Source organism: Fonsecaea nubica (assembly GCF_001646965.1).
Source record: "Fonsecaea nubica strain CBS 269.64 chromosome Unknown Scaff74, whole genome shotgun sequence".
NCBI lineage: Eukaryota > Fungi > Ascomycota > Eurotiomycetes > Chaetothyriales > Herpotrichiellaceae > Fonsecaea > Fonsecaea nubica.
This window is the reverse complement of record NW_019173747.1, coordinates 52,592-79,590: the sequence shown is the minus strand read 5'-3', so window position 1 is coordinate 79,590 and position 26,999 is coordinate 52,592. Positions and strand designations below refer to the sequence as shown.

At 52.8% G+C, this 26,999-nt stretch overlaps 8 protein-coding genes across 8 annotated transcripts; 4 read left to right on the top strand and 4 right to left on the bottom strand.

Annotated features, from left to right (window-relative positions):
- Positions 1–2,998: 2,998 nt before the first annotated feature.
- AYO20_08827 (hypothetical protein) lies at positions 2,999–4,912 on the top strand (the record flags this gene model as incomplete). The annotated part of the gene is made up of 1 exon (XM_022647102.1): positions 2,999–4,912. The coding sequence occupies one exon, from the start codon at positions 2,999–3,001 to the stop codon at positions 4,910–4,912; it is 1,914 nt and encodes a 637-aa protein (XP_022496927.1).
- Positions 4,913–5,779: 867 nt separating this feature from the next.
- Positions 5,780–6,845, bottom strand: AYO20_08826 (hypothetical protein; the record flags this gene model as incomplete). Its single annotated transcript, XM_022647101.1, has 3 exons — positions 5,780–6,018; positions 6,091–6,146; positions 6,292–6,845. 3 exons carry the CDS (start codon positions 6,843–6,845, stop codon positions 5,780–5,782), a joined length of 849 nt encoding a protein of 282 aa, XP_022496926.1.
- Positions 6,846–8,135: 1,290 nt separating this feature from the next.
- Positions 8,136–9,368, top strand: AYO20_08825 (hypothetical protein; the record flags this gene model as incomplete). The annotated part of the gene is made up of 1 exon (XM_022647100.1): positions 8,136–9,368. The coding sequence occupies one exon, from the start codon at positions 8,136–8,138 to the stop codon at positions 9,366–9,368; it is 1,233 nt and encodes a 410-aa protein (XP_022496925.1).
- Positions 9,369–10,607: 1,239 nt separating this feature from the next.
- AYO20_08824 (hypothetical protein) lies at positions 10,608–11,315 on the bottom strand (the record flags this gene model as incomplete). Its single annotated transcript, XM_022647099.1, has 1 exon — positions 10,608–11,315. One exon carries the CDS (start codon positions 11,313–11,315, stop codon positions 10,608–10,610), a length of 708 nt encoding a protein of 235 aa, XP_022496924.1.
- A 752-nt stretch (positions 11,316–12,067) lies between these two features.
- Positions 12,068–13,491, bottom strand: AYO20_08823 (hypothetical protein; the record flags this gene model as incomplete). Its single annotated transcript, XM_022647098.1, has 4 exons — positions 12,068–12,623; positions 12,676–13,058; positions 13,116–13,220; positions 13,279–13,491. The coding sequence occupies 4 exons, from the start codon at positions 13,489–13,491 to the stop codon at positions 12,068–12,070; spliced, it is 1,257 nt and encodes a 418-aa protein (XP_022496923.1).
- Positions 13,492–15,967: 2,476 nt separating this feature from the next.
- Positions 15,968–17,717, top strand: AYO20_08822 (hypothetical protein; the record flags this gene model as incomplete). The annotated part of the gene is made up of 4 exons (XM_022647097.1): positions 15,968–16,096; positions 16,152–16,222; positions 16,276–16,850; positions 16,918–17,717. 4 exons carry the CDS (start codon positions 15,968–15,970, stop codon positions 17,715–17,717), a joined length of 1,575 nt encoding a protein of 524 aa, XP_022496922.1.
- A 1,271-nt stretch (positions 17,718–18,988) lies between these two features.
- Positions 18,989–19,834, top strand: AYO20_08821 (hypothetical protein; the record flags this gene model as incomplete). Its single annotated transcript, XM_022647096.1, has 1 exon — positions 18,989–19,834. The coding sequence occupies one exon, from the start codon at positions 18,989–18,991 to the stop codon at positions 19,832–19,834; it is 846 nt and encodes a 281-aa protein (XP_022496921.1).
- Positions 19,835–20,695: 861 nt separating this feature from the next.
- AYO20_08820 (hypothetical protein) lies at positions 20,696–22,948 on the bottom strand (the record flags this gene model as incomplete). The annotated part of the gene is made up of 1 exon (XM_022647095.1): positions 20,696–22,948. One exon carries the CDS (start codon positions 22,946–22,948, stop codon positions 20,696–20,698), a length of 2,253 nt encoding a protein of 750 aa, XP_022496920.1.
- Positions 22,949–26,999: the final 4,051 nt, after the last annotated feature.

The following is a 26,999-nucleotide window of genomic DNA, read 5'->3' as shown; positions in this document are numbered from 1 at the left end:
TGGCCATCCAAGCAATCATCCACAGTCCATTGAGATCTGCGACGTCCTAATGGTGACCAAGACGCCCAGTCCAATCTAGTATTCCCTTCTGGTGTCACTGGGAGAAAAATCCGACAAGACTGCGTATTCGTACAGGACAAGATTACTCGTAATCCCTGGGTTTGACCGCTAAGAAGGTAATGAAGATCACAGTTCAGAGGGAAGGGATCGGGAAGTTTTCAGTGAGACTGGATGACTGGGCGCATGGTCAGCGTTGGGACGTCAGCCACAGGACAGCGGTACCTGAAAGCCTTGTCCACCTATCTGTATCGATCATGAGTCGTGGGGAGGGTCTTCTTTCAGTTTAGTGCACGCCACCCAGCCTGTTCTCGTAGAAAAGACCTCAAGATTTTTGCAAGTCGAGTCGACAACCTGGCCGAAATAGGACAGCACCTCGACGATTTGGGAGAAACCAGTTGAAGCAGAAAATGGAGCGGAGTTGGATCCTAACCAACAATGTCCAAGAGCGTGTGACGTTGTTGGCGAGAGCTCACCAAGAGCTAGCTCACAAGACGAACTAGTGATGGTGGTGGTGGTGTTGGTGGGCTCCCTAGGTGAGTGTGGTTGGAGATGAGGAGGACGATTGGCTGAGATGGGCAACCATTGCCAAAGGCGCTCCAAGCTGCGCTGGGCCCTTACCAGCCACCAGCAGCCACCGATGACATGGCGTCATCTCGGGAGTTGGGAATCCTAGGGAGATGGATGGATGGATGTTCCACCGTGGATGTCAATCGATCGCTGGGAGGGAGGAGACAAAGTGAGAGCAAGGAGATTAGAGAGCTTGTCGGGGGAGGCTCGAAGATAGTCCCTAGAGAAGTCACTAGAGGCATGTCCAACGGACAGGAATCCTTACTCGTCCATGTAGGCAGCTCTGAGGGCAGTGTAGGTACGTGATGTTAGGTTCATAGGTACCTAGGTAGGCACGTAGGTATGGCCCCAGAGTCAACAAGCCTCTTGACTGAACCACCCACCACCCTCCAAGCTGCACCTGCACCTGCAGCGGGCACCCGTTCCTGGGGCCGAGGGGGCATCAGGGCGTCATAAGGCAACGTCACTGGCTGAAAGCTCCTCAACACTGCCACTCTGCCACTTCTGCCACACTTCCACACTTGATCCCTTCGCATGGACGTTTGTCAATCAATTCTCCTAACTCACGAATCATTCTTCGTCATTCCACAAACTTGCTCGCTGCCCTTGCTCCTCTCATGTGCCACATCTAAACCGTCCAAAGTCAATCAAGAGATGCCACCGCAAATCAGTGGCTCAAAAGACTTAAGCGACATTGGGGGTGTTACGGGGTAGCCCAGTGTCCTCGTCTCCTCCGTCTACGACGCCACCTGTTTATCTTTTTTCTGTTGCGATCTTCAAGCCGCTTGTGGCCACCCCGGGCACCCGGCTAAAGAGAGACAAGTTAAAACGAATCCACGTCCAGCGTCCTGCAGCCCTTAGCTGCCAGGGCTTCTTGAACCTGCCTCTTTTCCTCCCACCCCAGTCTCCGATCCCACTTGCATACCACGATTCGGTTTGCCTGCGCCTCTTTTCCTCTTTCATCATCCTTCTACTCTCCGTCCTTCTCTTTGTTCCGTCGAACCAGAATAACACGGTGGGCTCGGAGGATCCTCGAGCACAAGTCAAAGCCCAGTCAAGTCCCACCAGCCAAACCACAACGCCGTTCCAAGCAGAACCCACCAGCCAGGGTGCGCCCAAGAGTAGGACCCTTTTATTAGTTTGTTCAGCACGGGCCTGCCTGACTGAGCCACTCGACCTCTCCTTGCTGCTGGCTGTTGCTGCTGGTGCTCCACTCGAATACCGTCACCATCTCCATCGCCTGCAGCCCTCGACCACTGGAACGGTTCACAACCACACGAGTCCTGTCGTTCATCTCTCCCATCCTTTTCCACTCGGCTGGTCGCGAGCCGTCTGCCAGAAAAACCAAAAACTTCTGTTGTATGAGGGCCAACGATCTGACGACCTGACAATCTTTGAGTTCAACCTCTATCTAACGAGCCTCTCACATTCTCGAAATTTGAATCCCCGCTCTCAATCGCGATCCATCAGATTGCAGCTAGCTAAACTGTCAAACGTTCTCGTCATTTCAACTCGGCTATCCCGTTGAGATCCTAACAGCGCTCGTCAAACACACACCTTCCTACCAGTTATTCTCCTACCCTCCTCGCTTCAGTCCTTCCCTTCGCCCTTTTTTGTACACGACTTGAACACAGCGAAATAACAGAACCCTCTCTCTCCTGGGCCGCTGATCCCCAAGCTATATCCCAATCGCATTCAGTGGCGCGCAATTCCTCAACCATTTCCCCTCACCGTCGAATCCTGACCTCTTTGCAACTTTCGCCCGTTTCGCACATTCGTTCTCTTCATCGCCTGCTCCCTCGAAGCTCGGTCGGATTCGCTCTTTGAATTGAGGTTGAAGCTGTTCATTCGTCCGAACACATAATACACATATTTCAATATACCTCAGCCTGGCTCTTGGAAAACCCGTTCCGCAATTCGATCCTACGAAAGGCGCCACTGAAAAACTGGCCTACTCATACAGTGCGTCTCATAACATGCTGCGCACTCTTTTTGGTTGGGTGTCTAAGAGATAGGAGAAGAAAGGGACAGGCATTCGTCGGCGTCTGTTGTTCGACTTGTCCTTCTATACAATAAAACATCCTGCTCCGCGGTGAGGCTGAGAGGTGCCTCGTACTCAGCCCACTTTTTTCAGCTTAGGAAAGCCCCAGCACTGTCCACCCTATGCGCCCTACAAAAGGTACGCCGTCCTCAAGCCTCTGTAATCGTGTCGCAACCCTCCTTGCTTTCTCTCCTGGTGCTACCCTTGACGCCTATCCAGCTCTATTGAATACAAAAAGCGATGTGGCATGCATACAGCATTGGACTGAAGAACTTGGGCGCTGACGTTCCACGTAGGTTACAGTCACCTTTGCGACTTCAGATCTCTTTGATGGCTGATTCCAGCCCAGAGCCTAAATTATCCCCAGTGGATTCTGCTCCGACCTCTCCTATATTCGCTAAACCTCCCAGCTCAGGGCTACCTCCTTCCAAAGCCCGGGCTAGCTCGCGCGACGACTTTGAAGAGTCGTCGAGGCCCGGGAAGAGACCGAGACTCGACGGACCTTTCATGACTGCCGCTGCCGCTTTCGCCGAGGAACGACAGAAGGCACCTCAATCTACACCTCCGCCGACATCTGGAACAAGTCCAAATCCGTTCCACCAAGCCCGAAGTGCGCTCATGGGCTCAGACCAGACTGCGACGAGCAAAGCTCCCGAGGCAGCACCAGAAATCCCTTCAGATCCCACCACTACCCTCAGTGAACCACTGGCTGTAGTCGCAGAAAACATTCAGCAACTGCCCGCTTCTGCTCCGGAAGGCTCTTTTGGTGGCGATAACCATGCAGCGCTGACCAGTCCCACGAGCATGTCGAGCGGCGGGACGTTGGGCACGCTAGAAGGCATGCCGGGGGTCTCGGGTATGACCACCACCGTGGGAAGCCCACTCGCGCTTGAAGAAACACTCCGCCAGGTGGTGAATGCAGATGCAGGCTCGACTTCTCCCAGCGATGTCGCAAAGACAGGGGCGCTCTCATATCCAACCCCCTTCCTACAGCCGCAAGTAGCAGAAAACGCTGCTAGACGAGGGATGAGCTTGCCTCATTCCGGTACACGCCAAGGTACAAAATCTCCTTCCAGCAAGAAACATAGATGCCCCTATTGCGCCACCGAGTTTACTCGTCATCACAATCTGAAGAGCCATCTGTTAACGCATAGCCAAGAAAAACCCTACGTCTGCTCGACCTGTTCATCGCGGTTTCGCCGTCTTCATGACCTCAAGCGGCACACCAAGCTTCATACCGGCGAAAGGCCTCATATATGCCCTAAATGTGGCCGGAAGTTTGCTCGGGGGGATGCATTAGCGCGCCATAACAAAGGGCCGGGGGGTTGCGCCGGCCGGAGATCCAGCATGGGCAGTTTTGGCGGGGAAGAAGAAGTGGACGTGGATGAGTCAATGGAGGGAGTGGTTTATGGCGAACCTGAACCTCTAGAGGATGAAGAGGGCAATGACAAACGGCCGGGTATCCGTCGACAAGCACCTTCAGGGGATGACACGTTAGACGACCCGGCCCACACTTCTCGAATTCCGAGCACATATCCCCCGATACAGGGCCGCCCCCCTGGAGGGATCGCCAGTGGACAGTTTCCTCCTAGGACCGGGTTCAGCCAACAGAATGCAGGCCCCAGCAGTGCTGCCGTACCGTCGGCCGCACCAATGCCATTCCCACCCATGACCGGGTCATCCTCCAGCTCACGGCCTTCAGCTCCAGGTACTGTTTATCCGCAGAACCCAATGACAGAGAGCCCCAAACCTCTTTCTCCTGGTCAAACACATAGGGGCGGTCAAGGCACCGGAGGCGAAGGCAGCGTTGGCAGGAACCGTTCCCCAAGCACGACCTTTTATCCACAATCGCACACACGATCCGGAGGCGGTTCAGGTTCCTCTCTCGGTGTGCCTGCGGGTGGTCCACAGCTACCACCTCCTCATGTACTTAACCCGCCGGATGCAAGATACACTCTACCCAGCCAAAGCGGGCCGGCCCATCCCCCTACGCAGCCTAGCGGGCCACCGACTCACATGAGCGGAAGTGGTCCCTTGTCGTCTCACAGCAATAGTCTGTCGAGTCATGGCTATTCCGGCCATGGCAGTGGAGAAGCATCCAAAGTCATGTTCGCGCAAGAGGAGCGCCTATGGGCGTATGTGACTAGCCTGGAGCAACGGATCAACAATATGCAAGAGGAGATTAATTCATTGAAACATCAATTGGCTAGCGCTACGCAGCAACAACAGCAACAGCGGGTTTGAAACGTCTTTCAGTATAATGAAGAGCACTCTTAAGCAACAACGATTTTGCTCGCCGACCAAAAGGAAGGGAAAAGTGAATACGACGTTACAGATATTGTTCGAGCTCGATGAGCAGCTCGAGTACGAAAAGTGAAAACATGGCACAGTCAAAAGCATTGACAGACGTATGCTGCCGGGGTTTTTATCCGATTCTAGCATTTTGCTCGGCCTTGTTACAGATACCCCTCATGTTGCATCTTTTTCTGTCTCTTTTCTTTTTGATTTGCTTTATTCAATGGGACATTGCAGAGTTCAAAGACCGGGCGTTCTCTGTGTATGTACACGATCTTGGGTGTTAAGGCAAGACGGCAGGTTGGACCAGGCCTTTCGACACAGGAAACTGCAACGCGACAGCGCCATGATGATCTCAGTGCTCGTGGCATGGGGGGAATGTTGGGCGAGGACAAAAGCCGACAAGGTATGGGATCGGAAATGAGTTCATTGACTAATGGGCCAGATGATTGTGTTGTTTCACTTATTTCACACCAATGTGTATATGTACATTACAGAATTTTCCCCATATTTTCACTTGAAGAAAGGCCAAAAGACCTCACCAGGTCTGGGTGCTTTGATTGTCATATATGGGCAGTCACACCAGAAGAGGACACACCGTCCTGAGCACCGTGGACACAACTATTGGGATCAAAACAAGGTTGTCTCGGGAATCATCATGTTCATGATCAAACGGGATCCTGATGGAATATGCACTGCCAACCCCTTCTACTGGCCCTTTATCAGCTGTATCAAGTATTCATGCATTCTATCGAGTCTACCGTATGTCTTAAAAACAAGGGAATCCCGTGTGTCTTACCGTGAAGAACTCGCCGGTCATTGTGGTGGCACATAACCGTCCACATCTGTCGAGTTGCTGAGTTCGGCATACTTTGTGTAGTTCTGTTCGTACTGCTCCAACTTGTTCATGACCGCCTTGTAGGCGTCGGTGCCCACGGCGACCCGCAATGGCGGGTTGGGCATGACAGCCAGCTCGTACATGGCTTTTGCGCCCTTTTTAGGGTCCCCTGCCTGTTTGCCATGGCGGGCTGTCATGTGCTTCTCGGCGTCAAGGTCTGAAATATCTGTTAGCGACAGGTGACGGGGCGAGCTAAGGGGGAGGAGGGACAAGATGAGAAGAGACATACGGTCATACGCAGGGTGGCGTTTTGCGAACGTCATCGAGCGACCAGCCCAGTCTGTTCTGGAGAAATGTTAGTAGAGGCAAGCATGAAATGAACGAGAGCTTCGCTGGTCAGTGCGTTTGTGGTGGCGATAACTCATTTATCTGTCACAAACCACCCACCATCGCACCATGACGAGCAGGGGCAGAGAGAGCCCAAACATACCTGAAGCCACCCGGCTCGATCAGTGTGAACTTGATCCCCCACTCGGGCTTCACCTCATGGCTAAGAGCTTCCGTAAAGCCCTCGACAGCCCACTTGCTTGCACAGTAGATGCTGAAGAACGGCACTCCTCGCTGTCCGCCAACGCTGGTGATCTGCTGGATCAAGCCGCCCTGAGGTTTTTGCTTGTCCCTCATGGTCTCCAGCGCCTCGCGGGTGACGTCCAGGAGGCCGAAGAAGTTGATATCCATCTGCTGCCGGATTTGCTCCTCGGTGCACTCCTCGAAACAGCCCGCGAGACCGTACCCGGCGTTGTTGACCACGACGTCGACGCGGCCGAATTTCTTCAGCGCATCGGAGAAGGCTTGCTTGATTGACGCTTTGTCCGTGACATCGAGGCGCAGCGCCAGGTATGTGTCGGGGGTCGTGTTTGCGAAGGAGAGCTTGGTCGGATCGCGGGCTGTCGCGACCACAATGTCACCGCGATCCAGGACTTCTTGGGCGTAGTCATGACCGAAGCCAGTTGACGTGCCGGTGATCAGGAAGACTCGAGGCATTTTTTTGGAGGGGTCGATATGGGGTGATTTGTGTCCACTTCGGTTTTCAGGATGGATTATGCGCTACTGATTAAATGATCAATGGTCGGCTCTCAGAAGACAAAAGGAACGAGGTCAATCAGTCAAAGGTACAAGAGTGTATATTGACAATGTCGCCCTGGTGTCGATAAACCCTCTTTACCTCGAAAAACTCGGCAACCTCTTTTCCGAACTGTCAACGATACCCAAGAATGACTCTCGCCGAACTTACTCCACGGAAAACTTGGGTTTGGACCTTTCAATGGCGGGATCCTGATTTCTTACCCGATTGTCCGAATTTGTGCTTTTCTGGGTTTCTACGGGGGACCGAAGAGCGAATCGCAACCAGAGAAAGGACGCTCGTCAAGCTCACTTGCAGCTCTGCCCCCACCGCGACAGAACTACATCTCATCCCCCCCGCGACCCGACCCAGCCTGGTACATCTTTTGAGGATAAGAGGCAGACAGTGTCTTGAGAAAGAGGCGGACAAAGGACAAAGACCAGGACGTTTCAGCAACCGAGTCTCTGTACGTAATTGTCGTGGACCGCAATTGATCGCCATTTTGTCTTCCCCCCTTGGTTGCCGCTTCTGCGCCAAAGGGACGCCGTATTTCGTGGCTTTTGGTCTGCAATTTCGCGGGCCCCTCGAAAGAGCTGGGATACGAGGGTACAACATTATCGGGTGTCGTCGACACGAGGCGAGCTGAAGACCCGATAGCCGACGGATACGGGCGTTCTAGCGAACTAGATACTTTCATATCCATTGCCGTGGGAGGTTGATTCCCGTTACACCTCGACCGGCTCCTCATTCTAGAGTTGTCAGGGTTTCTGCGAGGCTAGGAGTGCTTTTTGCCACTTCCTCCACCTGCATTACCTCGACACCGGCTCGACACGTACCGTATTCCTGGACCTTTTTGAAGTGGCACGAGCGGGCGACACCAATCCGCTGGTCTGCCTCCCTGCTCGACTTCTTGGTTTGCTGACTCCCGCATCTCGGCCAAGCTCCACTTGCCGCCGCTGACCGCGCGTTCCTCAAGAGCTGTCCAGATGCGTTGAAGCTTCACCGAAAGAAAGAGACATTGGTAGTAAACCTTGGGACGACGACGCTTTTGGCTTTGGATAGGACTTTTTGGGCCTCTGCGTCGCGGTCGAAAGATTCGGGACAACTGTTGCGCAGATTCATCTTGGTCAGGAGCGTAGAGATTGGATCCAGGAGCCTTGGTGCCTCATTCCAGTCTTGCAGACCAGCTTCTCTTCAGCCAGTCGCCGACCATGTGGAACAACTCGCCCCATTATTACCCTCACCAGGGCCCTCCTGGGCCCTACATTCATCGTCAATCGGTCATGAGCGACCAGATGTCCGTCTCTTCTGGTACGACTGGAGTCATGAGCCAGGGTAGCCAGGCCAATCCTCAAAGCTACAACATCCAACAACCAAACCCTCACGCCTACAGCGATACAACCACGTACTTTTACCCAAGCAGCCACGTCCACAATCTACCTTCTCACCAACAAGCCCAGAACCAACCATACATCTCGTCACCCCCAATAAGCACAGGTCCACCGCCATCGCTAACAAACATCCTGCTTACTTCCGCGCCGCAACAGTTCGCGCACGCGACAGAACACCCCTTCCTTCGTCTGGCAGGACAGGGTAAACTACCCAAACACGTATTATCACGATGGCTCTCCCAAGACCGGCTCTACGCCCAAGCCTACATCGGCTTCATCGGCTCTCTCATCGCCCGCGTCGACTTACCCTACGCAAACGTCGCGGATAAATCGACGTCATTGCGCTGGCGCATCGTCAACTGCCTGAGTGGCGCCTTGCAGAACATCCACGCCGAGTTGAGATTCTTCGCTGACACCGCTGCCAAGTATGGGCTGGAGTTGGACGCGCCCACACGCGCCGATGGCATGTTTACCGCTGAGCAGGCCACAAAGCAATACATCGACCTGTTTCGAGCATTCTGGACCGATCCCAGTATGAGCCTGCTCGAGGGTATGGTTGTGCTGTGGGCGACCGAGACTGTGTATTTGAGCGCATGGAACTACGCCAGGTCTTTCTGGGAGAAGCCCACCGCCGAGGTGGGTCGGAACGAAAAGGAGACGACAAAGTCGGAGGGTGTCATGTCAGAGTTGGAAGGGAGTGAGGTCAACACGCTGATCAACGACAGCGAGACCACTGGCAGGGACGTGAACGAAAACGGTCCCAAGAACAACGAGAATGACAGCATCACTGCCCCCAACACAGAAAATCACAACGAACCTCCTCGCCACTCGAGCGACCTGGACGGTGGCGCCCTCCGAGACGCCTTCATCCCCAATTGGACGAGCAGCGACTTTGAGGTCTTTGTCGCCGAGATCGCCGAGCTGACCGACCTCCTGGCCGAGCGCGAGGACGCCGTCAACCGCAAGCTGGACGTGTACCGCGCAGTGTGGAAGCATGTCTTGGACGTCGAGCGGCGGTTCTGGCCTGATGTCAGTGGTGTTGGAGGAGCTTGAGAGAGATTGACTGACTAACTGACTGACTGACCGAGCAGCTGGGTTAGCGGCGGAATTTTCCTCCCTCGCTTATATGTGTGTACGTACAGTACACTCGACTTGACGGTATGGAAGGCGAGCGTTGCAGGACCGTACCAAATTTTACGATTTGCTTTGATCGCGTCGTGAATATCTGGTCTCTCATACATCTATGAATGTATGTATGTATGTATGTATGTATGTGCGCACGTATTTTGGATATATCTATCAATCGATCTATCAACCGATCTATCAAGGATCCGCTGAGACCCGATACCTGGGAAAAAGGACGTCTGGGCTCAACTCGACTCAACTCTGCGTCCTGGTCCTGGTCCTGGTCCTGCTCCTGGACGGTTTCATCATCATGGTCACTGGCATTGGTATTGTCATCAATATTATATCATTGGCATCAGACATTGTCATTGTCATTATCATGTTCGTGGTGATCGTCCGAGTTCTACATAATACCTAGTGATAGAAATTCCGCGTTTACCTTACATGTGGCTAGGATGCCAGGGAAAGTAAATGGCTTGGACATCATGTGGTGGAACTCCAACTCTGCTCCTTCGCGCTGATCAGCGCGGCGGAAGAGCATATCTGCCGACACAGAGGCCTCGACCTCGACCTCGACTTGGACTCAACTGGCGGTGGTGGGTCCGGTTTCTCGATCTGACAAGTCAGGTCGCCACAGGGCAGATTTTCAAGTAACGAATATTCGTGCGCAAAATGTCCCAGGATCCATATGGACAAGGTAGAGCAGAGCGTGGAACATCGCAAAGCCACGAAAATGTAGGGACCGGGTGGATCTGCGCATCTTCGGTCAAGGAGCATTTAGGCTCAGATGAGTCGCAGTTTGTCCCGACCAAAGTTGCACCAAAGTTCCACCAAAGTTCCAGCATTGGCATGGCTTGTCATCAATGCGCAATGATCACAATTCGTGACTCTTTCCGTCTGCGTTGAATGTCCTTGCCACTCCTGCTCTTCGTTGGCTAGAATGTTCCCCACGCGGCTCTGGCAGGAGGCTCTGTCGGCTAGTATAGTCGGCAATGTAGACTCCAGTAAACGGATAGCTATACTCCTGCAGCTCATCTTCTGCCCAGAGTTTGATGGCACGACATATATGTAGGATGCGTTCGTTCCCGAAGTTGAGGTGATGCGTCCACATGTGCCAAAATATCGATCAACGTCGAGCGAGCCAATGGTTTGATCCGGCTCTTATCCTTATACAGGCCGAATATTGTCAGCGTGCCAGAATCCCATCACCGCACCCGTCTCTGTAACCCAATCTCTCGTGGCATGAACAGCCGCCTTGGCCATTCCGGTGTTCTTCCTTCTATGACCCTTCTTGAAGCCAACACCTTCTCTTTCGCCCGTGGCATACTCGGAGCCCATACTCGGCAAGACATTCTCTCCGGCACTGAGGCTGACAAACAGTGCGAATGGGACGAGCCAAACGCACAGTCCAAAGTACGACGCAATCTCGGTAAAGGTGGGTTGATCATATACTGGAGGTGCTGAATACCAGTCCCGCCTGCTGCTCGGTGGTGCACCCCGATATGGGCCTCCTCTTGTAGTTACATCGCTGAAGTGCCTGAACCATAACCAGTGATTGAGGATGACCAAGGCACAACTCGAGAGGAAAAAAGGATCTGACAGTTTCACAATAGGGAAATGCCGCAAGTTCGTCGCGTAGACGCCGTGACTGGCCACACCCAACAAGGTCAAGTACCAGGGGAATCCATCAACGAGCCAGAGGAGCAACTGTGCGGTGACGACGGCGTAAATCAGGCGCTTGAGAAGTTTTGCACTGAGGACCGTGTGCTCTTCGACCAGCTCAGAGAGGTAATAGAGGCCCGAAGCGATGGAGAGAGTAAGGAATCCGAAGCCGAGTATGAGGCCGGTGTACCCCACGATGGGGAGAATCCACATGATTCGTTTGTGTGCGCAAGTAGGCCGAGTCGATGTGGCCGGAAGATTAAGAGTCTGCAACGACGATAGCCGGAATCAGAGAGGTAGACGGTAAGATGGGAAAGGCCATCGAAGGGGAAGGCGGAGGAAGAGAGGAATTCGGGAGTCGCGTTGAGACCAAGCTGTTCAGTCAATACACAGACCAACCGACGCGAGGGGGGTAAAAATGACACTTTGACAAACACGAGACAAAAAGCCTGCACAGAGTGACGTCGATTCAGCCTCAAAAGGGGTTCTTGGCATGTTTGCTAAGCGGCAAGGCGGCCACAATCGGCTGGCACGAGCGGCACAGCAGGGGCCACCGCCCGCGAATCGCTCGCCGGTGGATTCTTTTACATATCAGAATGTACCAGTACGGGGAACTACCGGAGTATGAGGTTTATTTCATCGACAACTTATCCACTCAGTTATCACGTCCAATATGAACAATCAACGGGATCAGAAATGGTATTTGTATAAAGTGTTGACATGGCCAAACGACCCTTGATGCACACGCTTTTTGACCAGCCACATTCCCGGTCCAACTGTGTACCATGTTGGACTTTTAACGAGTAGACTTGATGTACACAACCAGAGTCGCTTCTTTGCGCTGACAATATACCCTTGCCTCCCAGAACATCATATCGTGTTGTACATGTATATATATATATCCTATTCCTTCTCTTTCCGTCAATGACATGTCCGCGATCTTCGTTGGTCTCGCACGGAGCACTTCAGCGACCGCCACTGCTACGACTGCTCCAGTCGCGATGATCGATCGTCGGGTCTTCGTACTCGACACGGTAATCGATCGAGTGCATGATCACACCGTCCGTGAGACCTTTGACGCTCTCGGATGTATTGTCTGGCTGTCGCCCGTTGGCGCCCCGCGAGCGATTTCTCGATGTGTTCAAAATCGTGTCGTCGTCGTCATTGTCGCTACGGCTGCGCACCGTAGACGTGATTTCGGCCTTGCTGGTGGTCGCAAATCCCAATCTTGTGGCGATCTTGCTTCCCATGCCGCTGCCCGCGGCGTATGTGAGCCCGGCACCGGTCTTGCCAGCGGAATGCTCCAGTTCGAAGGGCTCAGATATGGTTATGGCACTGAGACCCGCGGCCCAGTCGGCCAGGAAGCGCTTGATTGAGGGAATGCAGGCCGTGACAATTGACAGGTTCAAGGCACAGGACGTCCAAACGGAGGGTGTGACGGCGTGCCAGGAGCGATCTTGGGGAACAGAGTGATAGAAGTCGTCGTATGCGACAATCGAGACTGCTGTGAATACGGGTGTCCTGTAAGGTCTTCAGTCAGCTGTTCATTGAGAGAAGATCTGGGACAACTTACGCCAGTCTGATAGCGAACAGTGTGACCACCATCCACCGCTTAGCATTCGGAACTTGTACCGATCGCATCATCAGTGCTGGTAGGAGCACGATTCCTACGTCGATTGCGATATCCACGGCTCGCACTGCCACCTGCATCGCATATTGATCGATGCAAGTCTGTGCGTCGGGGCCTGAGCTGGGGCCGAGTGACCAACGGTTTGGTGAGCATTGAAAGGCAACGACGAAGACGCTGACTACTCCCCAGAGTGCAATGCAGCCGAGCATCCCATAACAGGCAAACATGATGGCTCGTAGCGGCTTGATGGCAATGATAAGCAGAGTCACCGCTGCTTTGGCACAGGCCAACGCCAGGATGAGAAGAATGTTGGAAGCAAAAAACAACTGATGGCACGTCAGCCACTTTCTAACACCACGATTCGCAGCCACAGGAGTGCTTACTTTGCTAAACTCAATGAGATCCGGTTCCTGAATCGCAGTCTGGTGTCGACCCAACCCCTTCTGAGCGGCAAGGGAGAGGGAAATAGTTTGGCCGTATGCCAATGTCTGCAGCAAAGACGAATTAGCAGACTGTCCCAGCACGTTCCAAGGAACATGTTCGTACAATAGCCGCAAACATTGCAATGTCATTCGCACCAAAGTTTCGAGTCGTGGCATATCTCGTCCATAGTTTGACGCCCACAGTCAACGAAGAAATGACGAGCAGGGTCACTGCCGTGGCCAGGGCGATTGGACCACGATCCTTTGGGGTGATGTCTTGTAATGGAGGGAGGAGGGGTTCATAGATACCACCTTGACCAGTATCGCTACCAGACATGATGAGAGTGACCGTCCTGCGTGAATAGACTAGATACACTCTCCTTCGAAAGTCCTGGTAGCAGAGGAGTGGACGACCCCAAGGGGGAGGCGAGGATATGGTATATCTCTGCCGGCCAAGCTGGGCGTCGCTGTTACTTGGGATCTTGGAAACGAAATGCACGGTATACGGAGCAGTCAATGCCTCAAAGACGCCCTAGCCGATGGCCCCCGTTGCCCAAGCCTACTCCGTACAGCAAACACGTGAAGGAAAAAGAACTGGCCAATCCACGACCCTGGCAGGTGTCAGGAACAGCGCTGCTAATGCACAAGGGAAAGGGAAAACAATGCGACGAGCATGGGCCGTTCGCCGGGGGCCGCCACCATTGATTCATTTCCCGGACTAGGTGACCAGGCCAGAAAGATCCCCCGACCCTTCTGACCGACTTTGAAGCGAATGGCTCAAACGGGCTCTGCACAGCAAGGCTCTATGTAAGGGTATGTTCTGGACTCTAGACATGTTCACTCGCATTGCTCGCGGCGAATTCCATGAACTGCCAACGGTGACGAAGGGTTTTCTCGTCCATGTCAAAGTTGTGACAGGGCGATAGTCACAACGTTATCATGGGTCGTAATACTGTTGACTTCCCACTCTGGTGATCCAGCCACTTCAGCCTCTCAGCATCAACAAGGCACTTCACCCATGAGCGGGGGCTCTGGACTGGTCTGCAAGCTGTCTCCATTGCTTGCCAGGCTCGCTTGCGCCAATCCTCCGAGACGACTGGCGAGAAATTGCTGATCATTTAGATCAAGCACGGAAAACCATTGCGGTTCAGGGGCTATTTGAGCTGGAAAAGGCTTGCGAGGCAACGAATGACCAAGTTCACAACCAGACTCATCACACAGCTTTGCCCATCAGCTCACCACAACGGTGGCGATCCCATCGCTCGAGGCAAGGACAGGCAGATAACAACTGTGACTTTCTGTGATTTGAGGGTCAAACATGCAAGGCCCACATGCAGCCAACGCTTCTACCTAGTTCAGGCATGCTGCCCAGAATCTCTAGGAGATTTCAATGAAAGCAGAGTTGTATTTCGCAGTGATGGCATGAGGCTAGCGGGACAAAGCGGGCCGCTTGACACTGTCTTGACCGATGGGAAAACCCCAAGGACGACCGACCCTGGACGCTCGCTACCCTGGTCAATGATAGCGCGGTCGAAAGAGGGAGGCTTGCAGTAAGCCGCAGGATCGCAATACGAAGAAGGCTTGCGGCATATTGGGGGCTCTCACTAGGTGGTATCCCAGATGCCAAGTGCCATCTCCATGACTTTTAGGGACCCCGAGAGCCGAGAACAAAGATTTACAAGTACCGAGTAGTTTGACATGAGTTGCAACACAAAGATAGCGGTGCCATGACCTGAAATTGATGGACAGGCAGCCAATCCCAAGCTTGAACTGGATAAGAGCCTGAGGGGTTGCAAAACTGGTGGTTCTTGGCAGCAGAAAGCCCTAGTCCTAATACGGTATGAACTGGCTGATCGACACAGCCGGGGAACAAGAATCCGTTTCCACTCTTTAAACTACCGCGGCCCGCCCCCTGCTCGATCCTTTGGTTCCCCGCCCCTAGTTTGTCTGTGTCTCGACCTTGTCTGTATCTATCCCGGCTTATGCACCTAATTGGGAGCCATCAAACCACTGACATTCTTGCCGAGAGTCGCCAAACGACGTCTGGACGCAGACTTTCCTGTCAGTGATCCTTATCATGCTTGTCTACCGAGTAGTCCTCTTGCGCTGGCCATACAATTCGCCAACCCATGCTCGGACCATGCATGTCAACTTCCCCTTCGAGTATGTTGTATTTTTCGCGTTTCCGGCAGTGGCCAGTCCCCCGTCGACAGGGTCTACTGTGGTGGTGAAACCCGGAGGCGCAGAAAAGATACCTCTGAGCACGCATCTGGAGTCTGTACTCGGGATATGGGGTGGGGAAAAGTCGTACCCACCTGCACCCTCTACAGCGAAGCAACCCGATCCATCCAGACAATCATGCAGTCGTGCTCCTCAACGGCACCCTGCTTGTGCCACCTGCAGCCAGGGATTCTCTATAGTTCAAGTCGCCGTCTGTTCTGCCTCGAGACACTCTCAGTCCAATTGGTGGGATCTCCCCAGACAATCCATCCCCTCCTCCAAGCGAGCTTTCGTTGTCAACACGAGGTATGAACCGGCCGATGGCTTTTGAATTCCACCTCCCCCTTATCAGCCTACTGCGTACTTTGGTCCATTCAAACGTCTCACCTCTCTACAAGCTACACGCTTGTTCGCTGTTGCGTGGCTTAGGCCCAATCTCGGCAAACTGTCCACGTTTTTCAGGGGACCATCGGCAAGCCATATCCTGCAGGCCATTGAATCTGTCACTCCTTCCATTTCTCTACCTCTCTTCCTTCTTCAACTGCTTCTTCCTCTTTTCTTCTAGGACATTTCGGTAACTATCTGCATCCAAGATGGAGTCCCACGAGATGAGCCCGGTCAAAGGGCCTCAAGTCAACATTGAAGATGAGAAGAGAGAGTTTTCAACGCAGTATCGCGGCCAAAGGACTGACGGGACTAGAAACACGTCGACGAGAGTCCGAGTAGGTTTCCTTCACTCACAAGGACTTGACTGCACAAGGCTAAGACCATTCGCAGAGAATTTTCAGCTTCGCTCAGATTTTCTTCTTCGCCCTCAGTTATATGTCGTCCTGGGAGGCCATTGCGTCGTATGATTGACATCTTCCTCTTCACTGTCTGGATACAAGCTGATCGCAGATAGAAACATTGCATACTTCTTCTGGAATGGCGGTCCTCGTTCCGTCTCCTTTGGCTATTTCGTTGTCATCTCAGGTGTGCTGTGCCAGGTCGCATCCATGGCTGAGATGGCTTCGGTACAGCCAATCGCAGGCGCGCAGTACCATTGGACTCACTACCTCGCGCCTCCATCTCACAGACGATTCATCACCTGGATGCAAGGCTGGATCACCTGGTTCTCGTGGATCTCACTTTTGGCCGGCGTGGCCAACATCGCTGCCCTCATGATTCAGGCACTTGTCATTGCCAACTATCCAACCTACATTCCACACGGATGGCATGTGACCTTGATCATCTACGCCCTGCTTCTTGTCCAGGGATTGATGAATCAGTACGCTTTTTGGACAATTCCCTGGATCGAGTTGCTCTCCGGTCTGCTGCACATCATCATGTGGGTGGTCTTCGTGTCGGTGTTGGTCACACTCGCTCCCCGCCACACGGCAGACTTTGTCTTCTTGGAGAAGTCGGCTCTTTCTGGGTGGAACAACGAATACATCTCATTCAACCTTGGGATGCTTACCGCCACCTGGGGTTTCGTAGGTAAGTTACATGTAGCACACGCCGAGAGATATGTGCCAGTTTCCGGAAGCTGATTGAGTGGCTACAGGTTTCGATGGAGCAGTCCATATGTCTGAAGAAGTGCGAAAGGCGCGACACGCAGTACCGAGAGCCATGTTCTGGAGTATTGTCATGAACGGGGCGCTCGCATACGGGATGGTGCTTGTCTTCCTGTTCTGTGCTGGAGACGTCAACGACCTGCTCTCCTCGGGATATCCCCTATTGCTCATCTGTATCAATGCGACTCAATCCACAAGGGCGGGCTCGGCAATGGTGGGCCTATCGATGATCGTTACTCTCGCCTGCTGTCTCGGCAGCATTGCGTCTGCATCTCGATTGACTTGGGCCTGGTCTCGAGATGGAGCACTCCCCGCCTACTTCTCGTACATCGACCCGAAGCACCGCATCCCCGTCCGCTCGGTCTGGCTACCGGTCTTCATCGTCATGTTGCTGGCGCTCCTCAACGTCGGCAGCAGCGTCGCATTCAACGTCATCGTGGCGCTCTCAACTCTCGGCCTGTACCAATCATACCTCATGGCCATTGCTTGTATGATCTGGGCACGGTACAGAGGGAGGGTCGAGCCCCCTGGATGGTCTCTGGGCCGCTGGGGCATTTACATCAACATCTTTGCGGTCATCTACTCAGCCTACATCATGGTCTTCCTGTGCTTCCCGTCCTTCCTCCCGATCAACGGCTCCGACATGAACTACGCCCTCCCGATCAACGCCTTTGTCCAGCTGGTCGCTCTGGCTCTCTGGTTCCTATGGGGCAAGGCGAACTGGAAAGGTCTCAACAAGGACGTCGTGGACGCCGTCGTGGCCGACTCGGACCGCAACACCAAGGATTAAAATGCACAAAGTCTCCGGCCTCGACGATTGGATTATACATATATACATGCAAAATTTTTTACCCGCCCTTTCTTGCGCAAAGGGGCTCGGTATGAATCGTGGGCTTTGCTCGCCGGCGTAGAATCGAAAATCTCTCCCGCCTAGTCACACTCGTTTTGATACTCACCTGGTGTTACCTATCGACTGGGGGAGTTTTTCTGGGGGCGAAAAGTTTGGAAAGTGGGCGCAACAGCGCATTTTGGGCAAATTTTCGCCAGATTCAGTCAGTTGTGTTCAGCAGCAATAGAAGAAAAGAAAAAGAAAAGAATGACAATTTATGTACATAACATACGTAACGTACATACAATGGACGAAACTGATCGGCTGAAGTCGGTTCTCTCCTGAAATGCTCTTGATCTTTTCAAGTCGACCCCATCAGGCGCCAAACCCCAAATGTCTTGAAGTGCCGGAGGAGGTACTGATGCCTTTTAATCGCTGTCGTACTGTGATCATACCGATTGCCGGTGCTATTGAGATACACGGACACGGTACTTCGATAGACCTCCGAATGACCGCGGTACAAGCGCCGAGAGCAAATCGAAAAAAGAGTGACATTCCAGCCTAGAAACCCTAGATTTTGGGAGGTGTAGGATGACGACGCCAGAGGAGTGAGAGATAATATATGCAAGTAACACTCTGTATCCGGCCCGAGTTATATCTCAAAGCGACGACCATCACTCTATGGACGGCTATGCACGTTGCGGATAGTCAAACAACACTGTTTGGGTGTGTTGCCCGCCTAGCACGAACAGACACAATTCTACGTCGTATAATTGTGGAATATCATCGTTAGAAGAGGTGGACTAGCACGCGAGGCCTCTCTGTCACCAGTTTGTGAGAGCACCTAAGAAAGTTTGTCTCGGTGTGCAACAAGGCTGTGGGAGGGTTTGCGCTTGACGAGGCTGAAGCCTCCCCCAGGACCAAAAAAAGTCCCCACAGAAATAATCCCAGACTGCGCGCACATCATCCATCCACCACTTGCTGCGGAGTCGATTTGGACAATTGACTGGCACAGTTCTCCACCAGAAATTTTAATTTTCGTGCGCCCTCCTACCCACGCAAACCACGACAAACCTACATTGCACAGTATGCATCACCCTTGATCGACCACGTCGTTTGTGCCTGTGGCACTTTAAACAAAAGATTTACAGAAAACGTCCCGGGGAGGGAACAGGGAAAGTCTCGAGAAATTCCCACTTTCTCCGCGTCACCGCCAAAAAAGTATCGCAATCATGTCTCGCCCCGAAGACCTCCTCCCGCCGGACCTGTACTACAACGACACGGCCTCGGCCAAGTACACGACGTCGTCGCGCATCCAGTCGATCCAGGCCTCCATGACGCATCGCGCACTGGAGCTCCTCGACCTCGATTCCCCCTCGTTCATCCTCGACGTCGGCTGCGGGTCGGGCCTGTCGGGCGAGATCCTGTCAGAAGAAGGGCACATTTGGGTGGGCATGGACATATCGCCCAGCATGCTGGACATTGCGCTGCAGAGGGAGGATGTGGAAGGGGATTTGTTCCTGGCGGACATGGGCCAGGGCGTCCCCTTCCGCGCGGGCACGTTTGACGCCGCCATCAGCATCTCCGCGGTGCAGTGGCTGTGTAATGCCGAGACGAGCGGCGTGTCACCCGAGGGCCGGCTGCGGCGGTTCTTCGACGGACTCTACGCGTCGCTGCGCCGCGGCGGCCGCGCCGTCCTGCAGTTCTACCCGAAGAACGACGCGCAGCGGACCATGATCTCCCAGGCGGCCGTGCGCGCCGGGTTCGGCGCCGGCATTCTCGAGGACGACGGCGGCACCAAGAACGTCAAGACGTATCTCGTCCTCAGCGTCGGCGGGGGCGACATCACCGAGCGCGTCAGGAACATGGATAACGTCGACATCGAAGACGGTAGACGCATCCGGGAAGCCAAGATGTCCACGGCGCACAAGGGTGGCGGAGGCCGGCGCGGGGCCCCGGACGACGTCAAGGGCAGTAAGGCGTGGGTGATGAAGAAGAAGGAGAAGATGAGGAATAAAGGCAAGGTAGTCAAGACGGATTCGAAATATACCGCCCGGAGGAGAGGGCCCAAGTTTTAAAGCATCATCACCATCACCACCCCCTCATCTACTATGGCCACGGACCTCTGTCATCGAACAGAACGAACGAACGAAGGAACCAAGCAGGACAGACTTGCACACAGGAGTAAACGAATGACGAAAACCACCTCTTGACGAAATACGACTTTGACGATACCCACCCCCACCTCAACGCGAGGAGGGCGAGGGTGTGGAACGAACTTATGGACCTTGTGTGTCGCGAACGCGGTCCTTTTCTCTCCGCGTAAGCCAGGCCAGGCTAAAGGCTTCCTGAAAATACGGAGTTGAGAGGGTCAAACGCTCCGTGTCTGATGCATGAAAAGGACGGTACTCGATGGATGCTTGGTGCCGGGTTAGAACATCCGTCGAGTCCTTGAATCATACGCATGCTATCGTGGACAAAGGCTCCACAACGGGCGCGATGGCCTTTACTTGCGAATGGCGAAATCATGGCGATCCACAAACACTCGACCAAAACACCAAGAGAAAGCATGAACAATGGTTACTTCAAATCTCCGCTAATGCCCAGAAAACATGATTCGTTCGGGATTCTTCTTTCCAAACGCCTTCTATCCCTTGGCTCGCTTTTTGTCCCAAAATGAAAACCAACCTGCAATGCTCCTGTTTGTTGAGACCCGACATGACGATCCTGACCCAATCGTCCAAAAGCACTATTGCACGCGCAGCCTTGCTTCCATGCAGACACAGCCAGATTTTGGTACAGCGCTCTCGAGTATCAATGTATGCGGACAAGCCAATGCCTCTGGTCAGAAAGTATCCTGATCAAGCAGGAGATGCTACCGATCTTCTGGCTCAAAGATACAATGATCGATTCCTCTTTTCCTCTCCCCAGAGTTCACCTTAATCACTTTCCTGTTTGGCGATATCCACGCCGTTTTCAGGCGACTGGTTTTCCAAGACTGTGCCATCTGAAAGCGCCCGGGCTGACAGGCCTTGAGAAAAATCGTGCTCATTTTCGCCAACAGCAGCTGGGACCTGTTGCTCCCCAACCTCCGCGGGAACCGGGATGCTGTTTCCATTGTCGTCAAAGCGTACACCACTTCCAACACGTATATTTTTGAGCTGCTCAAAGTCATCTTCGACCACACTGCCCTCAGACTTACGCTCAGAAGTCAAGCCTTTGGTCCTGCGCCAGCCTGTTGTAAAGACCTTGCTTCCTGATATGTCAAATTTCGGGAATGGATGGGCTTCCGTGTTGAAAACAACGCTTTCGAGAGGAAAGAAATCGTCATCCGAGAAGAGCAGATAGAAATATTTCAGGGTCTCGGCCAACCAGAAACTTTCCATGTTATCGCGCCGTTTCCTCTCTTTGACAGGGTTTTCCATCACAGTGTCCAGGGAGGTGTAGGCATAAACCTGGCCTGTCAATTCATCGACGACTTTGGTGTGCTCGCGGAAGGCTTCAAACATTTCCCACCCCCACTGCCGGTATTTCCTGTCCTTGGTAATGCGGTACATGTAGAAGAGGGATTCGATTGTCTCAGGTCGTTGAAGATTGTGCACATCGTTTGTGTGAATATCGTAGTCATGACGCCAGTCGGCATCGGCATCGTCGGAGAGCTCGGCAGCATGTGGCGGTCTCCACGCTGAGTCAACATGTCCGCGCCATTGCGGAGCGGGATTGTCGGTATGGAAATAGCAGATCTCGGGGGCGAGGCCAGTCGGAGTGACCTTGTACATGCCCCAGCACGTCTTCATCAATTCCTCTGCGAGCTTAAGGTTCTCGTCATGTTTCTTTGTCCACGTGCTCCCCAGTCTGGCCTTCGCTTGCTCAACCGTCTGTCCTTCGGTCACTGCTAGGGCTATGGTACCAGGCATGAAACATGCTAGATGATCCATCTTGGCTGTCAGAGGGGCGTTGAGTCCACTTTGCCTTTCGGCCAGGATGGTCAAGGATGCGTGTTCGGAATAAGTGATCAAGTGTTTCTTGACGCCTTCGAGTGCCTCTTCCCACATATCCAAGTATACATCCTCCACGCTACCCGTTTGAAGGTACTGTTTAATCAAATACTCGTAATAGCTGTCGCCGCGAGATCCCAGCCGTATATTCACGCCCCGGAATTCGCCCGTGGCAGGGTATATGTAGATTGGTAAGAGACCATCTTCGCGTTTTTGGGATTCGATGACTTCAATAACGTGCTCGGCCTTCGTCCAGTAGATCGGCTCTCCCGTTATTTTTGCAAGGTATTTCATCTCTAGTTGTAGAGTCGCTGCCTCCGCAGTAGAGGAGGCCCCTCCATCCACGTGCGAACCAACCCCCCGGCTGGTGTTTAGGTTCACAGACGCATATGGGATCCCTGAAGGTGAATCGTAGGCCCCAAGGAGACGGTCGGCAAGATCCGTCGCTTTCTCGATGTATAGGTCCTCTCCAGGTTGATTCACGTCGTCGTCCCGCTGTGGTGCAAGATGTGGGAAAGTCGTTGATAGGTAGTATGCTGATAGTAAACCGCCGAGCATGCGGATAGTTGTCTCAAAGGTGTTGACTTCGTGATCGGCAGTGTAAGAAAGCGACGTAGATATCCATTCTCGTGCTTTGGCGACATGCGAGGTCAAATTCATCATCATAGCCGTATCCAATGCGTCCACAATGATCCATCCCATGCCACCTTCAACCATGTTCTTCCCTTTTCTCGAGAGAGGGTGGTATTCATCCATGCCCCAAGCATATTTTTCATACCCTTCCCAGGATGTCTTGAATACCTCTTTTACGGCCTCCCTCTGTTCTGACCAGTCTTCGGCGTGGAAGAAAGAATGTTGGTGGTCGGCTGGATCGTAGTACTGGTGGGAGCTCCATGGTAACCATCCCACCCACCAGAGAAACAGTAGTGATGCGGAACAAATCAATGCCAGCACTCTTTTTGGTCGACAGAAACCTCGTCCGCTCCGACGACTTGAGGGGAAATGCGGTTTATCTTTGTACATGGGCAGACCCCTGTCTTCGCCGAAGATGTCGTTAATCTTGGATGTGATTCCACTAGCGGGTCCTCCTCTTGCATGGCCATTACTGGTTTGCTTCTGCCGCCAGTATGTGTCTTCATGCGTGCGTTGAGTGCTGCTGAACGAAGGAACATTCTGGGGCACCTGGAAGGACATCGGGGGGAGAATCGAACCGGCCGAGTCTGTGCATGTAGTTCGTGGAACAGGTACGGGGGTGACAGGAGCGATGACGGGGTTGTCAGCAGGATCGACGAGCCTAGAAATACATTATAACAATCCAAGAAGACTAGGAAACGGTCTATTATACAAGTTGCACAGGTGCCATGTGGCTCGTTTGGGAGATGATGAAGTGGCTCGCAAAGTCTCCTTGGAAAAGCCTTGGCTGCCCCATGTTTACCTACACCCAGCGGACTGGTATTTACAACACTAATCAAAATCCCAACATCGTTTCCCGCATAGAGAAGAGGATTTCTCAGCGTGACCAGATCTTCCTCCATTCCAAGAAGACGGGAAATGTTCTTCTTTTCGAGTGGCCAATAGGGTCGATCAGTCCGCAGATGACGAAGATGGCGCGTACTTGCTCTTTTAACGGTTGCGGATTCTCTGCATCAACGCCTTTCCTGACTGTCAGAGCAATCGCGTCACTGTCATGGAGAGTGGGAGGATCGTTGAGCTTGATGTCCCCGGCTCTCTCGTTCAAGAACTTGTACGATGCGGTAGAGAGGGAGGTTCGTGCTGTATAGACAAGGCAATCAGAATTCGCGAACGAAGAGACAGTTCTCGTCCACTTTACTTGTACAGGAATCCGCGTGGAGGAGCGTGAGAAAAGAGTTTGGTGGAGTATGTATTGCACTCTGCAAAGGCTGGTATGCCCCCTACCACGTTGAATACATGCCAACCTGGACTGCTGCACCTCTTGGAAACCCGGCCCTCCTGCCCCCCGTAGATTTGTATCTGAATCGGTTGTTCGTAGCGCTTGATGCCCCCATCTCCTGAACCTTCGACAGACGTCCGAACCTTCCAGAGTGAGACCCTGCCGCCATGAATGTGTTGTAATTTTGCTTCCCATTCTGCTTGGCCGAGTGCTGTCTGCAAATGTGCTGGATTACCTGTTCATCCCGCTGCCTTGCCGATTTCCATCTTCTTAATTGCCCAACCAGCATTGTCCTGCTGGCATTTCCGACCATCACATCCGCTACCACCACCGCCATCGTGTTCTTCTCCTCGTCCCCTCCACCCATCCTGAGACCAACAGAATATCAAGTAAAGTCTGGTTGTCGCCTTGCTGTGACTCCTCCTCTTTTCACACTTTCCTGCAATTCCTTGAATAGTCGGACGCGTTCCTCTTGTGTCGTAATATTCCGCTGGAGGGTGAGCGCGGCGTGATTGTTCCGGCCGGTAGGTTTGTTGTCTTTGCCCTTTCCGAGTCTCATTACTTCGCAATATGCCCATCCTCTCTTTTGCACCCGTCGTATGCTCCACATGATCCTCACTAGGCATGCTAGGTGTCTTCGGCCTGACGTCTCAGGCCACGCTCTTTTGCGTTTTGTATTCTCGGTCGGCGAGATGTTTCTGCATCGTTGGAAATCCGGGTTCTTGTTCCGGTCAGGGGCAATATCCCTTCACGGAGGAGGCATCACACGTACATCGTGTTTGATCCCTCTTGCCGATGTACCAAACCATCCCACGTTGTTTGTCTTGCACTTTAGCAGGCGATGAGCTGACGATGGATACTCGAAGGCGGTGAATGTGTATGAGCTTCTGATTCTGTTTGAGTTGGTTCAGTATCTCGACCTTGCTAGCGATGGGACCTGCTCACAGACCCAAAGGAGACGAAGTTGACTGCACAAGACTGTCTGGTAATATGTCGCGGGACAGCACATAGCCATCACAGAGTGTGGATATGCCTGTGACTGAAAGTTAGCAAAATGGGAACACAGTATGGATCTTCAAAGATATCAATGAATATCTGCCTCGAGCCGCCTTGGGGCTATTTGTGATGTGCCATGCGATCCGTATCCGTAGCGGATGTTGCTTCCAGGGATTTCTGATCTTGCTGTCTGCGGTACAATTTTCAGCCCATGGTACTCGGACCGATGTGGAGACAGAGGGGACTTCGTGCTTGTTGCACAGTAGAAGCAGTATGCTTGCCCATTTTGGATTGCTCAGGAAATTTCTGATACAAGAGAAACGCTGTCTTTGGGAGAGCCGGTCCAACGTCAGTTCGCCAGCGCGCAACTGCGTAGCTCACAAGCGTTGTGAGAACTGTCACTGCCGCTACTCGCGGAGACCATATTGTTGGCTTGTGACAGTTCCAGTTGGTTGGGTTCCTGTCGGATAGCAATTTGCAAATGACGAACGCGATCTTCGCAACATAAATGCATTGGCCCGTACGGGAATGGTAAGAGATGCTCTTACTCACCAGCAATATGAGGGATTTATTTGTTTTGCATTCGGTCGCTTGGACCCTTGGCTTTGAGTAGGACGGTTCGCCTCATATATGCTGGTGGCCATTTAGGGAGACGGAACTCCTGATCTCATCTCCTCTTGGATTAGTCCTCTTGGACTTGACCCTGGTGCCTTTGATCGGCTTTCAATGTCCATCGGAATAGGGAACTTTCTGTGGTCCCCATATGGGATTCACCAGGACGGCCAGACACGCGCTAGAAGGCGGTGCAACGGGAGTGGCGCAATATGTTGCTGCCAGACGGGGAATTTTCGATCTCACGAAAATGGTTTCCACGCAGACGCACGGCATAATAAGTTGCCGGCCAGTGTTGAGGTGCTTCAAACTTCTGCGCCCAGCCATCTTGATCCTCTGACATGAGAATTATGTGTTTCCAAATCCACATTGGCTTGGCTCCCTTTTGGTGGTAAGTGCTTTTGGCCGCACAGTACCATCGATTCCTTGCTAAGATCACCAATAGTGGAATCAAGACACTTGTCGTCTTTTATCTAGACAATCTGACAGTGCTGCTTGGGCAGACAGCTCGTTTGAGACTCTGTTGGTCTTCCCGAGGGGTTGTGTCGTCCCGTTTTGGGCTCCGTTGGAATTTGGAGCTCTCCAGGTAATGATTGTCCATCTTGCTGGGCCGTTCTGGCTTCAGTGCAAGCAATGGCATTTCCTTGGGAGGTAGGCCGATGGTTTGAATCTCTCACCGGCAATTTGAGGGATTTGTTAGGTTTGCATTCGGTCGCTTTGACCCCTGGCTTGGAAGAGACGATTCACCTCAAATTGCTGGCGGAGTTCAATCAGAACTAGCAGGGATTTCAAAATCTTCCGGGCATCAAATTGTAGTATTTGGTCGGGAGCTGCTCTGGCCTCTGAGTTGAGAGAAGTTCTGTGGTATCCATCGCTACGGTTGAGACGCAATACATCTTCAGTACCGTTCTATCGCGGGTCGCAGGGTCAAGAGAGGACAAGGAGGAATATAGCGATGAGAGATTGTGAGAAGGAGAGAAAGGTGAAATCAAAGTGCAGGTACAAGTAAACCATGCCTTAGCAATATCCGCACTAGTAAGTTGCCAAGCTCTGCTTAGAATAGTAGCGTGGATATTGAACACGCTAGTACGCGACAGAGCTTGGCTAAAGCTTAAACAGTATGCTAAACCAATCTGAGGGGCGGTGACGTCACAGCCTCTTCTACCCTTTTCCTGAAATCCCTGCACAGCGGATTGACTGATTACGTGGCTCTGAGATCGCGTATGAGTATACGGCATCTTTGGAGAGATACTTGCATCTACTTCCGAGTTTGAAAATGACTACGGCACCCTGGGGACCTCAGCTCGAGAAATGTGGGGGCGTCGTGGACGCTGATATTTCCATGTCCCAGTCGTGTAACATACTTCAAAAGTGCTTCCCTCCCTTCGTTCGGGCCCCTTTCTCGGACTCCTTTTTCCTCCTTTTTGTTTTATCCAAACGCCTTCGGCGTAGCCCCGTCGCTTATACATAAGTAGCTGGAATCTTGTTGTCATGTTGCCTCCTCTCCGCTCTGCCTGAGATATCTACCGTGCTCGACGGAAATAACATTCATACAAGACCGGCCATTCGTTTTCTTGTCTATATGAGGACGTTGTTCGGATAGAAACCGATCTCTTCACAGTCAACTAGAGGGCCTGGTACCGAGAAGGAAAAACAGTATATAAAGAAAGAAATACCTTATTCGGTGGGATTCAAGCCAAGGGAACAACAGAGTATAGATACAAC